At 37.3% G+C, this 13,916-nt stretch overlaps 1 protein-coding gene across 2 annotated transcripts in view; it reads left to right on the top strand.

The window, feature by feature from the left end:
* MAGT1 (magnesium transporter 1) overlaps positions 1–13,916 on the top strand; it is a 59,470-nt gene that overhangs the window by 30,536 nt on the left and 15,018 nt on the right. For both annotated transcript variants that reach the window (XM_019824007.2, XM_004000661.5), the window contains exons 4-7: positions 7,782–7,922; positions 9,194–9,334; positions 10,262–10,351; positions 10,990–11,053. In XM_019824007.2, the coding sequence (XP_019679566.1) occupies positions 7,782–7,922; positions 9,194–9,334; positions 10,262–10,351; positions 10,990–11,053 (436 nt within the window). The remainder of the gene's footprint in view (positions 1–7,781; positions 7,923–9,193; positions 9,335–10,261; positions 10,352–10,989; positions 11,054–13,916) is intronic.

Below are 13,916 nucleotides of genomic sequence, written 5' to 3'. Positions count from 1 at the left end.
TTTGGGGATTTTCTAGTTCTTTTTCTGTTATTGATTTCTAGTTTAATTACATTGTTGTCTAAGGGCAAACATTGTATGATTTATACTCTTTAAATTTGTTAGGGTGTGTTTTATAGCCCAGAATGTGGTCTGTCTTGGTGAGTGATCCATGTGAGCTTGAGAAGAATGTATATTTTCCTTTTTTGGATGAAGTAGTCTATAGATGTCAATTATATCCAGTTGATTGATGATGTCTGCCTTAATGCCCCTTACCCATTTAGCTCATCCCCCCCACCCACAGCCACTCCAGCAACCCTCAGTTTGTTTTCTGTATTTAAGAGTCTCTTATGTTTTGTCCCCCTCCCTGTTTTTATATTATTTTTGTTTCCCTTCCCTTATGTTCATCTGTTTGGGATCTTAAATTCCACATAATGAGTGCAGTTATCTGATATTTGTCTTTCTCTGACTGACTTCACTTAGCACAATACCCTCTAATTCCATCCACATTGTTGCAAATGGCAAGATTTCATTCTTTTTAATTGCCGAGCAATACTCCATTGTAAATATGTATCACATCTTTATCCATTCATCTGTCGATGGACATCTGGGCTCTTTCCATACTTTGGCTATCATCAATAGCGCTGCTATAAACATTGCGGTGTATGTGCCCCTTTGAAACAGCACACCTATATCCCTCCGATACATACCTAGTAGTGCCAATTGCTGGGTTGTAGGGTAGTTCTATTTTTAACTTTTTGAGGCACTTCCATACTGCCTTCCAGAGTGGCTGCACCAGTTTGCATTCCCATAGTTTGGGAAAATTCTCAATCATTACTGTTTTAAATATTTTTTCTGTTCCTTTCTTTCTTCTTCTTCTGGTATTCCCATTGTGTGTATGCTACATCTTTTGTAGTAGTTGACCTATAGTCCTGTTCTTTTTAGTTTTTATTCTCTGCTTTTCAGTTTTCAAGGATTCTGTTCATATATCCTCTAGCTTAGAGATTTTTTTTCTCAGCCATGTCTAGTGTACTAATAAGCTCATCAAAGGCGTTTTTCTTTCTGTTATAGTGTTTTTCATTTCTAGCAATACTTTTTGGTTCTTTCTTAGGATTTCTATCTCCCTGCTTACATTGCCCAAATGTTTTTACATGCTGTCTAATTTATCCATTAGAGTTATTAGCATATTAATCATAGATTTAAAAAATGCCCTGTCTGATAATTCCACCATCCTTGCCATGTCTAGTTATGATACTTGGCTCTGTGTCTTCAAATTGTGTTTTTTTTATTTTAACTTTTGGTATGCCTTGTAATTTTTTCTTCATACCATACATGATGTACTGGTTAAAATGAGCTGTGGTAAAGTGGCCTTTAGTAATGTGGTGGTGAGGAGGAATGGGTACATTTTATGGTCCTATGGTTAGGTCTCAGTCTTTTAGTGAGACTATACCCCCTGGACTATGAACTTCACAAGAGTTTTTCAGGTTTTTTTCTCCCTTGTTAGGGGGCAGAATGGCATCTTCTTTCATTTGAACTAATACAGTAGCCTTTCAAATGGTTCACTTACCATCCATATAGTACTCTATCCCTATTACCTGCTATAACAGTTTCCAGAGGTTTTTCAGGAGAGTATTAGTAAGAATCATTGGGAAAAAATTAGATTTGGGAAACTTGAAGGTAAACAAAATTAAATTTTATTTTTGACTTCAGTGTATCATGAACTATGAAGGATCTGAGGGATTTACTCTACTTACAATTGTGCTAATAAGTTAGCCTGCCATGGGTTCATAGATATTGGCAGAAAAAATGATACTCCTGGGTCAGAGTTAAAGAACTTTATTTATTTATTTTTGAATTTTTTTAATGTTTATTTATTTTTGAGAGAGAGACAGAGCATGAGTGAGGAAGGGGGCTGAGGGAGAGAGGGAGACACAAAATTCAAAGCAGGCTCCAGGCTCTGAGCTGTCAGCACAGACCCCAACATGGGGTTCAAACTCACTAGCAATGAGATCATGAGTTGAGCGGAAGTCAGATGCTTAACCAACTGAACCACACAGGCACCCCAGGACTTTATTATTCACAGCAACAATGGTCTCTAAATTATCTCCAAAGCACTTTCTTGTACTGTTTCCCCAAGCCCCACTTCCCATGGAACAATGCAGAGAAGGCCAGTGGTTTGCATTATGGGAGAATATCTCCAAGCTTTGGGAAACCCAGATCTTCTATAAGGGTAGAAAGCATGCATGTTCTTTGCTTTGGAGGGGGTCTATCTCTGAGTTTTAAGGGTATACAAATATGCTTGGGCAAATCATCCACAACAAGGGCAGTCAGGTCCTCTGCATGCAATGTATACAGAAATACAAGAAACCTATGAGAATTGTCTCCGAACACAGGACTTCTCATAGACTTTAACATGCTGATATGTTACTCTTTCAGTTCCAACAGTGGGCTGTGATATGCAGAATTTCCCAAATTATTGGACTGTTTAATGGAGGATTTTGGTTAGATTCTATGGAATATACTTTTGGAAATAGTGGCATATAGACTAAAGCCAAAATTCCTTAGTCTTCCATTCATGCCCTCTTTACTCTAAACACATAACTACCTTTCTCATATTTATATTATGTCATACCCTGTCTTGTTTCAGCATCGTTGTTTGCTTCCTACAACATGAAATATCCTTGCTCCCTTTTTCTCCCCTCTTAAAATTCTATTTACCCTTAAAGCCTCATTTCAGATACTCCCTTGCAGCCTTTTCACATCCTCCAGATGAAATGTAAGTCATCCCTTTTCTTGTGTCGCCATACTATTTTCCTTATATTTCTATCCTACGTGTATCCACGTTCTACATTATAGTAGAATTAGTCCTAGAGTTGTTTGACAGTCCCCCTTAGAATATAGTTACTTACTTAAGAGCAGACCCAACATCCTGTAGCTATTGTATTAATCACGTAATAGATGTTCAGTAAGTAGTAAATAGCTTAATGTTCCCATTTTAAAGTATGTCATTGTGTCATTCTAGTCACAGATCAATAACTCAAAATTAGTACATTTATAAAATGCTATAACCTAAAAGATTAGTGCATTTAGGCTTTATTAGAGCAAAGGAAACAATCTCTAGAGTTTAAAAAATTGCTTTCTAATTGTCTACTATTCAAGCTGGGATTGTTTTAGAAATTAAAAATTGTAATTCCATTTATTTTATTTATTTATTTATTATTTTTTTTTCTTAATTTTTTTTTTATTTGTTTTTGAGACAGAGAGAGACAGAACATGAGCGGGGAAGGGGCAGAGAGAGAGGAAGACACAGAATCCGAAGCAGGCTCCAGGCTCTGAGCTGTCAGCACAGAGCCCGATGCGGGGCTCGAACTCACAGACTGTGAGATCATGACCTGAGCTGAAGTCGGACGCTCAACCGACTGAGCCACCCAGGCGCCCCGCATTTATTTTAACAATATACACAAAGACTTTTTGTTAGTGATTTGTAAAGATACAAAACTAATTTTCTTTTACATCAGATAGCTTTCATATTGATGCTCATTTTATTTTTTTATATTTTTCGATGCTCATTTTAGGGCTATATTTAGAGTTGGTGGTATAAGGATAGAAGTATGTCCATCTGTGGAAGAAATTTAAATCTTTCTCCAAATAGTAGTGTCACTTGCCACTATAAGTGGGAAAATATATATAACATATAATGTACTATCTTTACCAATCTTAAATGTACTGTTCAATAGTGTTAAATAACACATTGTTGTGCAACCGATCTGCAGAAGTCTTTTCATTTTGTAAAACAAATTCTTTACATATCAAATAATTCCCTATTCCCTCTTGCCCAGCCCCTGGCAACTACCATTCTATTTTCAGTCGCTTTGAATTTGACTACTGTATGTACCTCACATAAATGTAATCATACAGTATTTGTCTTTTTGTAATAAGCTGTATTTCACTCAGCATTATGTCCTCAAAGTTTATACATGTTGTAGCATGTGTCAGAATTTTTTTTCTTTTTTGAGGCTGACTGATGTTCCATTGTATGTATATAGCATATTTTATTTATGTATTAATCTGGTGATGGACACTTGAGTTGCTTCCATCTTTTGGCTATTGTGAATAATGCTGTTGTGAATAGCTATTGTGAATAATGCTGCTGTGAACATAAGTGTACAAACATCTCTTCGAGACCCTGATTTCAATTCTTTTAGATATATGCACCTAGAATTGAAATTCCTCTAATGGTAGTTCTATTTTTAGGTTTTTAAGGAACTTTCATACTGTTTTCCATAGTGACTGCACCATTTTGTATTCCCACCAACAGTACACACAGGTTCCAGTTTCTTTACATCCCCATCAACACTTATTTTCTAGTTGTTTTGTTTGGTTTGGTTTGGTTTGGTATGGTAGTAGCCATTCTAATGGGCATAGTTTCATTATAGTTTTGATTTATTTTTCCCTAATGATTAGTGATATAGAGCATCTTTTCATGTGTTTGTTGCCCAGTTGTTTCTCTTTTTTGGACAAACATCTGTTCAAATCCTGTGCCCAGTTTTTTTTTTTTCTCTGCCCAGTTTTTAATCTGTTTGGGTTTTTTGTTGTTGACTTGTAGTTCTTTGTATATTGTAGGTATTAACCTTTTATCAGATAATATGATTTGCAGATATTTTCTCCCATTCTGTAGATTGCCTTTTCACTCTATCGATTGTGTCTTTGGTCTACAAGATATTTTAAAAGGGGTGATTTGGCATAAAGATGTTATACTACTAATTATGGGAATACAAGTTACAATAATGGTGATGTATAATGTTTACCTATTATATGAGGTTTTGACAAGACTTTGCAGAAATAGATAGATACCTTCCTACATTGATGGGTAAAAGTACAAATTGGTATAGCCACTTTGGAAAGCAAATGGACTCTATGCATTTTAATTTAAAACTTTTCTATCCTGTGACCTAACAAGTCCATTTCTATAGAAAACCTCTCACAAGTATACAGGGAGGTAAGTATATGGCTGTTCATTGCAACATTATGTACAATTGGAAAAAAAACTAAAAGTTTAACAATAGCATAGTTACTTAATAATCTATAAGAGTGAGGTTGAGGGGCACCTGGTTTCAGTTTGGGTCATGGTCTCACAGTTTGTGAGTTCAAGTCCCACATCAGACTCCATGCTGGCAGTGCAGAGCCTGCTTGGATTCTCTCTCCCTCTCTCTCTGCCACCCCCCCCCCCCCCCCGTGCTCATGCTCTTAATTTCTCTCTATCAAAATAAATAAACTTAAAAAAAAAAAGAAAGGCCAGCACTGCTCCCCCGGGGCGGCACAGGACAAAGGCTACCTGGAAGGCGCTCATCTTGGTTCTGGGGAGAGTTTGAGTTTGCATGGGACAGAGGCACATGCAGGTATGGCTGTAAACTTAATTCCCAGCCCCGTTCAAGCCTTGCGCTGGCTGGGTGGCTGGGTGGCTGGGTGGCTGGGTGCTGGCTGCATGGCAAAAGGCAGGTCGCGTCTCTCTGTTTGCCCCTGAAAGAGAGGTAGCTGCATCTCAGTCTCCTTAACGTGCCACCTGACTTGAGGACCCTGCAAGTCAAAGCATATACTGGGTGACGACGGCTCTACGCCCAGGTCACGGCTGGGCTTTTTTGCCAGGTTCTTGCCAGAAAGGGTTTGGGTTTCATTGATCCACCAGTAAATACAGGCTTGTGCTGAAGTTTGCTCCCTTGCCAATTTAAGTACATTTCTTAATTTTGTTACCTGGTACAAAATAGGTGCTTAATAAAACTTGGTTAAAAGAATGAAAAAAAAAAGAAAAAAGAAAGAGGTTGATATATATGTACTATCATGGATAGATCCCTCAAATATGGCTGCATGGAAAGCAAATTGCAGAATATGATAGTTAATATGATACCATTTGTGTTAAAGTGGACACAAAGCAATATTTGTGTTTTCTGTGGTATACACACACATATATGAATAAATTCAAAAAGGTTTAGAAATAATAATAGTGGCTGCTAGAATTGTTGGTCCTTATAACCCTGTAAACTTTTTTTTAAATTTTATAGAGGAAATAGATTCATATATTACCTGTATTTTTAGGCATTTTTTTTATGAATCCAAAAGTGATATAGTTAACTATTGAATATTTTGGCCTAGGGGTGCCTGGCTGGCTCAGTTGGAAGAGTATGCAACTCTTGATCTCAGGGTCATGAGTTTGAGCTCTGTGTTGGGTGTAGAGATTACATACATACATACATAAAAATTAAAAAGAAAAAGACTTTGGCCTAAAATTTGGGCAACAGTTTGATGGAGTGAAAACTGTCCAGGGTCTAGTTCTTAGCTTTTCAATTTTTTTAAGTTTGTTTATTTTTGAGAGAGACAGAGACAGAGCATGAGTAGGGGAGGGGCAGAGAGAGAGGGAGACACAGAATCTGAAGCAGGCTCCAGGCTCCGAGCTGTCAGCACAGAGCCTGATGTGGGGCTCAAGCTCACCCACTGTAAGTTCATGACATGAGCTGAAGTCGGACACTTAACCAACTGAGCCGCCCAGGCGCCCCAAGGTTCTTAGCTTTTCAAATTGAGAAATTGAATTTTAACAATGTAGCCAGAATTTACCTAGTTCTGGAGACTGTGCACACTCACATGGATGTTGGTAAATAAGGGACTAATCTATTAATTCATTAATTTGCCATATTATATTGCCAAGGAGACCAAATAATCATATCGACTAATCACTATACTTTTCTTCCTTATGGGAAAGTCTAAAAAATTACTATTAGAGGGTTCTATTGTGAGTATAGAATCAAAGCAAGGGAGTTGGATTATTTTATTGGCTGATGTCTTTAAATTATAGTTGTCTAGGGGCGCCTGGGTGGCGCAGTCGGTTAAGCGTCCGACTTCAGCCAGGTCACGATCTCGCGGTCCGTGAGTTCGAGCCCCGCGTCAGGCTCTGGGCTGATGGCTCGGAGCCTGGAGCCTGTTTCCGATTCTGTGTCTCCCTCTCTCTCTGCCCCTCCCCCGTTCATGCTCTGTCTCTCTCTGTCCCAAAAATAAATAAACGTTGAAAAAAATTAAAAAAAAAAAATATAGTTGTCTTATACAAGCTAATCTCCATTATTGGATTACCTGTTGAGGGACCTGAATGTTTGCATCAGTTGGTCAGCATCTTTTCCCTGGACTTACTCAGACTTTGTATTTTCCACAAATACAGTTATATCACATCAGGAAAGATACAATGCAGATGAGTCAGTCATGGTTTCTTTACCTTAGCAATTCCAATGTTGTCTTCTTTAAGCATACCATCGTCTCATTATAGAGAATAGAAAAATGTGATGCTTATCAGTATACATTTATGAACCTTTTAGAATTAACTGTTTTTGCATATGACTACCATTTTGATGGTTTTCACTGCAGTGTTATGTATGTATGTATGTATGTATTTCATTGCAGTTTTAGAGCACTGTCTTGTTTTCTCCAGATTGAGAATGTACTCTATTTGGAACTTAGTCCAGCTACATAAGGCAATTTTAGTTCTCACAAATGTATTATTTTTGCATAATTTCTGAACAGATGAAAATGTTTGTGATATATGAGATTTTCCATTCTAAAGTAGAAAGTATAGACTACTTAGCTAGGAATTAATATTTGGTCAGTAAAGTGTACTAATTAATTAAGGTCACAGGCCGCCTTGGATTTGAATCCTGACTCCACCGCTTACCACTTTCCTTAAGATGCCTAAATTTCAAGAAAATATTTGCTGTTAAGATTATTTTCTTGATAACTTACATTTTCATGGACTTCTTTTTATTCAGCTAAACATGAATTCAGCTCCAACTTTCATCAACTTTCCTGCAAAAGGGAAACCCAAACGAGGTGATACATATGAGTTGCAGGTGCGTGGTTTTTCAGCTGAACAGATTGCCCGGTGGATTGCTGACAGAACTGATGTCAATGTAAGTTTCCCTACTTTGTAGAAAGTTACTTTGCCATTATCCACTTCAAGTCTTACGGGAGGTCCTAATTGGTCTCCTCCCCATATCACTGAAGTGGTAATAGTTCAGTAGCCCCTTCAAAAGTAGCATTTAACAGAATCATCCTGATGGAAGAGTGAAATTATAAAACATCTTCTATCACCTTCTTGAATTCAGTATGGAAACCACTCTTTTGACCTCATTAAGTCCATGGACTATCTAGTGATACTTGGCAAATACATCTTAATCTTTATTTATTTTTGAGAGAGAGACAGCGTGTGAGCAGGGGAGGAGCAGAGAGAGAGGGAGACACAGAATCCGAAGCAGGCTCCAGGCTCCAAGCTGTCAACAGAGCCCAATACAGGGCTCGAACTCATGAACTGAAAGATCATGACCTGAGCCGAAGTTGGACACTCAACCGACTGAGCCACCCAGGCATCCCAACTTGGCAAATACATCTTAATCTAAAAGATGTTATGTAGTAAGCAGAATGTTGTACTTATCCCATCCCATTTTAGGATATAGACTATTTTGATTAGGATGAAAAGAAAAGAAGTATAATTTTTCCTGAAAGAATTTGAAATAATTTTTAAAAAATTTTTATTGGGGCGCCTGGGTGGCTTAGTTGGTTAAGCATCCAACTTCAGCTTAGGTCATGATCTCACAGTATGTGAGTTTGAGCCCCGCATCGGGCTGTGTGCTAACAGCTCAGAGTCTGGAGCCTGCTTTGGATTCTGTGTCTTCCTCTCTCTCTGCCCTTCCCCCGCTTGTGCTTTGTCTTTCTCTCAAAAATAAATAAACATTAAAAAAAATTTTTTTTAACATCCAGTTAGTGGGGCGCCTGGGTGGCGCAGTCGGTTAAGCGTCCGACTTCAGCCAGGTCATGATCTCGCGGTCCGTGAGTTCGAGCCCCGCGTCAGGCTCTGGGCTGATGGCTCAGAGCCTGGAGCCTGTTTCCGATTCTGTGTCTCCCTCTCTCTCTGCCCCTCCCCCGTTCATGCTCTGTCTCTCTCTGTCCCAAAAATAAATAAACGTTGAAAAAATAAATAAATAAATAAACATCCAGTTAGTTAACATACAGTATAATGTTAGTTTCACATGTGAAATATGATTCACCACTTTCATACAACACCCAGTGCTCATCACAACGATAACCACACTAATTTTTATTGCTTTCATTTCAAATCAGTTTGACCTATATAATTAACAAATAAATTTCATACTTTAAAACATTTTTCTTTCCTTTCCATTAGATTAGAGTAATTAGACCTCCAAATTATGCTGGTCCTCTTATGTTGGGATTGCTTTTGGCTGTTATTGGTGGACTCGTATATCTTCGAAGAAGCAATATGGAATTTCTCTTCAATAAGACTGGATGGGCTTTTGCAGCCTTGGTAAGTAAATTTAGAACAAAAATTGTTTGCATACAATATAGTATAGTTAGGTAGCATTAAGTTTATTTCTTACCTGTGAGAAGAGATTTTATATGTTTTCATGCCTTAAAATCAGTTTCTTTCCTCCATTATCTCATTAGGATGGCCAGGGTTTGGAGAAACTCATACTCAGTTTTTATTCACCCCTATGAAAATATGCATTTCTTTTGGAAATGCTCTTTTTTTCTAATTTTCTTTTGTATTAAAAAATTTTTTAATGTTGGGGCACCTGAGTGGCTCAGTCGATTAGGTGTCCGACTTCAGCTCGGGTCATGATCTCGTGGTTCATGAGTTCGAGCCCCGTGCTATTAGCACAGAGCCTGGAGCCTGCTTTGGATTCTGTGTCTCCCTCTCTATCTGCCCCTCTTCCGCTCTCGCTCGCTCGCTCTCTCTCTCTCTCTCTCAAAAAATTTTTTAATTTTTATTTGAGAGAGCACCAGCAGGTGAGGGGCAGAGAGAGAGGGAGAGAAAGAGAGAAGGAGAGAGAGAAAGAATCCCAAGCAGACTCTGGGTTGCCAGCGCAGAGCCTGACACGGGGCTTGAACTCCCAAACTGAACCATGAGATCATGACCTGAGCGGAAACAAAGAGCCAGACACTCAACCAGACTGAGCCACCCAGGTACCCCCCTTTGAAAATATTCTAAAAGACTTTTCAGTTTTCAATTGTGAAATTTGTGTCAGCTTATTTATAATTTTAAAATAGGGTTTTCCTTTCAGAATAACTATTATTGGTTCTTGTGAAATACAAGACTTAATCAAAAATCATTTATCTGAAAAAATTTTGTTCACATATTACTTAAGCAGACACACTTTTCATAAACCTGTTAATCAGTGTGGGAGCAGCTGCACCATGTTGTATAAGTATTTCATTATTTTTTGTTTTTTAGTGTTTTGTGCTTGCTATGACATCAGGTCAAATGTGGAACCATATAAGAGGACCACCGTATGCTCATAAGAATCCCCACACAGGACATGTGGTAAGGGAAGTCTGGAATTTCTTTCCACTGTATACCAAAGTTAACTTTAATAATTATTTTGTGACATCATTGCCAGGATGTGAAGGACCTAGGTTTAGTTTTTACCTTTTAATTTCTCTGATACTGAGCTTCAATTACTGAAAAGTTCTCTTAAAAGTAGAAAGTTCCTAAAAAACAAAAAAAGTGGAAAGTTCCTTATCCCATTTGGTGAGTCCTTTTGACTGGGCTGACTATGAAAGTCAGACTTGAACTAAATAGAATAATTGATCTAGTACTTGAGCATGTACCATTTCTAGGCACTGTGCTAAGTATTATAGTGATAAAGAAGAAAAACAATCTTTGTCTTCATGAGGTTTACATTATTATACCTCATGGTCTTGTACACTGAAATACTAGTTTTCTCATATGTTCTGTTGTTGAAAACATAGTATAAGTACAATGAAAAGGTAAATGAATAAAAACACAGAAATAATGTTTATTTTGTCCAAATTACTTATTGATGAATACCACAGATCCAGTGCTGGTATACATCAGGTAAATTAATAATTTCATAGGAATTGAAAATAGCCCATTTTAGGATTAGAATACCAAAAGTTAATGTATGTTTAAAGATTTAATTTTGTCTTTTTTCCCCCCAGAATTATATCCATGGAAGCAGCCAAGCCCAGTTTGTAGCTGAAACACATATTGTTCTTCTGTTTAGTATCCTCTTTATAATAAGTCCTTGGTGCTACATTTTAATTTGTCTGTTTGCTCACATTCTAGTATTTTGTCTACAGTGGTTGAGGCTGCTCTCTTATTTTTTTGTTTATTTATTTATTTTGAGAGAGAAACAGCAGAATTGGGAGAGGAACAGAGAGGGAGGGAGAGAGGAAGAATCCTAAGTAGGCTCTGTCGGTGAAGAGCCTGTCGTGGGGCTCGAACTCAGGAACCGTGAGACCATGACCCGAGCCTACATCAAGAGCCAGATGCTTAAATGACTGAGCCACCCAGGCACCCTGAGGCTGCTCTCTTATTAATGCAAGTTTTAATATCTTTGGAATCATATTTCTGTGCCATCTATCTTAGCGCAATCAGAGACAAACCTGCAGTCTGATAGAGCCAGGTTTATTGATCACTGATTCAAGGGAGACTGCAGATCAGAAGAATCATGTGACATCTTACCTAAGGAAAGATAGAGTTATTATAAAATTTGAAGGAAGGGTGAAGCTTAGGTGAAATGTAAAGGAAGCAATGTTTTTGATAAACTTAAAGGAAAGCCAGGCTAAATGTAAAGGGATCAGTATCAAGTTTGGACTGTGAAGTGGACACAGGATTCTGTTTCCTAGAAACTATACAGAGTTCAGATAAATGTGGGAGTTTGTCTTCACAAACTCTTTATTTGAAGCTTTATTTAGTTGTAAATTGAGGCTACTTAGAAATTGTACATTAGGGCACCTGGGTGGCTCAGTTGGTTAAGCATCTGACTCTTTAATTCAGCTCAGGTCATGATCCCAGGGTCATGGGATTAAGCCCCATGTCTGGCTCCGTGCTGACATGGAGCCTGCTTAAGACTCTCTCTCTGCCCCTCATCCCCTACTTGCGTGTGCTCTCTCCCTCTGAAATAAAAGAAGAAATTGTACATTTAGTGACTTAGATCCTCCAGGCAAGAATGGATATCACCTTAGTGATATAATTTGAATCAGTGTATGATTTTAGAGAACAGTGTTCATCATTTAGTAAAAAACAGTAGTTACTCAAAGACAGAGGTTATTTTGACATTTTATAGCTGCAGCACGTCCTAGGTAGAAATATTATTTCCTGTGAACTTTGTAGCTGCTTTTTGTATGTTGTCCCATTCTTTTGAATGGCAGGGCAGATTTTTACTTTCTCACATCTGAAAATTTCAGTCTCAACAGTAACAGACAGGTCAGTGTCTAAATTTCATAGTATTACTGAACACAGTTTACCCCCCACCCCACGAATACACAAGCAGTGACTCTGCAGAACAAATCAACAAGGTAAACAAATGTAATGTTCCTAGAGTTGTGCTTCTTGGCCAAGGGGTCCTGACATTGACATTAGAGTCAGTTGTAGCCCAGGCTGTTAGAGAAAACTGCCCAGTGGCTTGATGGTAAGGTCTCATCTCATAATCTAAAGAATTTAGAGGTCATCTAGTTCAACACTTACTCTGTTGACAATGGATTATACTAAGAACTGGCTAAGAAATTTGAAGGTGATTACAATCAATATGAGTAATTTAATCCCTTAAAAATTTTTTTCTGATTATAAAAGCAATACAAGTTAATTAAAGGAAATTTAGAAAAGAAAAAGTGTAAAGAAAAAATCAAAACCCTTGGAAATACCCCCTTTAGTCAATCTTTGTAAATCGTTCCCCATTTTATTGTACTATATCAGTGATTTATTTAATAGAGATACTTGAGAAACATTCTGGAAAAAATTTAAGCTTTCGGTTTTAATTGAAGGACATTTGGGAAAATGATATTTTCTCAAAACAGTGTTCATGTATAATATGGAAAACAAATCTGCTTAAAATCCAGTTCAGAGCCAGGAAAGTTCATCTGTTCAGCCATGGAATGGTGAGCTAAAAAAATTAATAATAAACACCTATTCCTTATGATAAGAAAGAAGATCGCAAGAAAAATATGATCCAAACCATGTTTCTTTCAAACCCTAAAATTTATTTTTTATTCAATTTATTTTTTTTATTCTTTTAACATTTTTTATTCAGTTTATTTAAACTAAAAAAGTTCACCCATTTCTCCCACCCCTTACTTCCCTTCTCTAGTAACCACCAGTCTGTTGTCTGTATCCATGAATGCTTGCAGGCATGTGTGTATATACAATTTATTTTTAGATTCCACATATAAGAGACGATACAAGTTTGTCTTTCTCTGTCCTATTTCAAATTATTTGAAAATTTAATTTGAAAATGCTTGTTTATGGTTTGGTGTATTAACAAATTACTATACCTTGGAAATTTTTCAGTGTCTCAAAATGGTCTCAATTAATGATATTTTGAAACTGAATAGTGTAGCAAAATGGCAGATAAAATTATACAATATTAAGTGATTTGTGGTTTGTTGGTGTTCTAGCTTTGTCCTAACTTTTTTTCCAAAAAAATTTATTTCTTCTTCATTGTTGAAGGGTATTTTACAGGTATAGATTTCTAGATTTCTTTAAGCACTTTGGAAATGTTATTCCATTGTATTTTACTTATGTAGTTTCTGTGAAAAAGTTAGATTTAATTCTTATTATTGTTCTTTGAAGGCAGTGTGTCTTTCTCTGATGGATTTTAAGACTTTTTTCCTAATGTTTTTATTTGTATTCCTCCTGTTTTCTGGGTTGCAGAACTTCCTCAATCTGTGGGTCAGTACCCTTCATTCATTTTTAAAAAAATTTTTTTAATGTTTATTTTTGAGACAGAGAGAGAGCATGAATGGGGGAGGGTCAGAGAGAGGGAGACACAGAATCTGAAACAGGCTCCAGGCTCTGAGCTGTCAGCACAGAGCCCGATGCGGGGCTCGAACTCACAGACCACAAGATCATGACCTGAGCCGAAGTC

The sequence above is a fragment of the Felis catus genome, chromosome X (assembly GCF_018350175.1).
Source record: "Felis catus isolate Fca126 chromosome X, F.catus_Fca126_mat1.0, whole genome shotgun sequence".
NCBI lineage: Eukaryota > Metazoa > Chordata > Mammalia > Carnivora > Felidae > Felis > Felis catus.
This window is presented reverse-complemented; position numbering and strand designations above follow the sequence as displayed.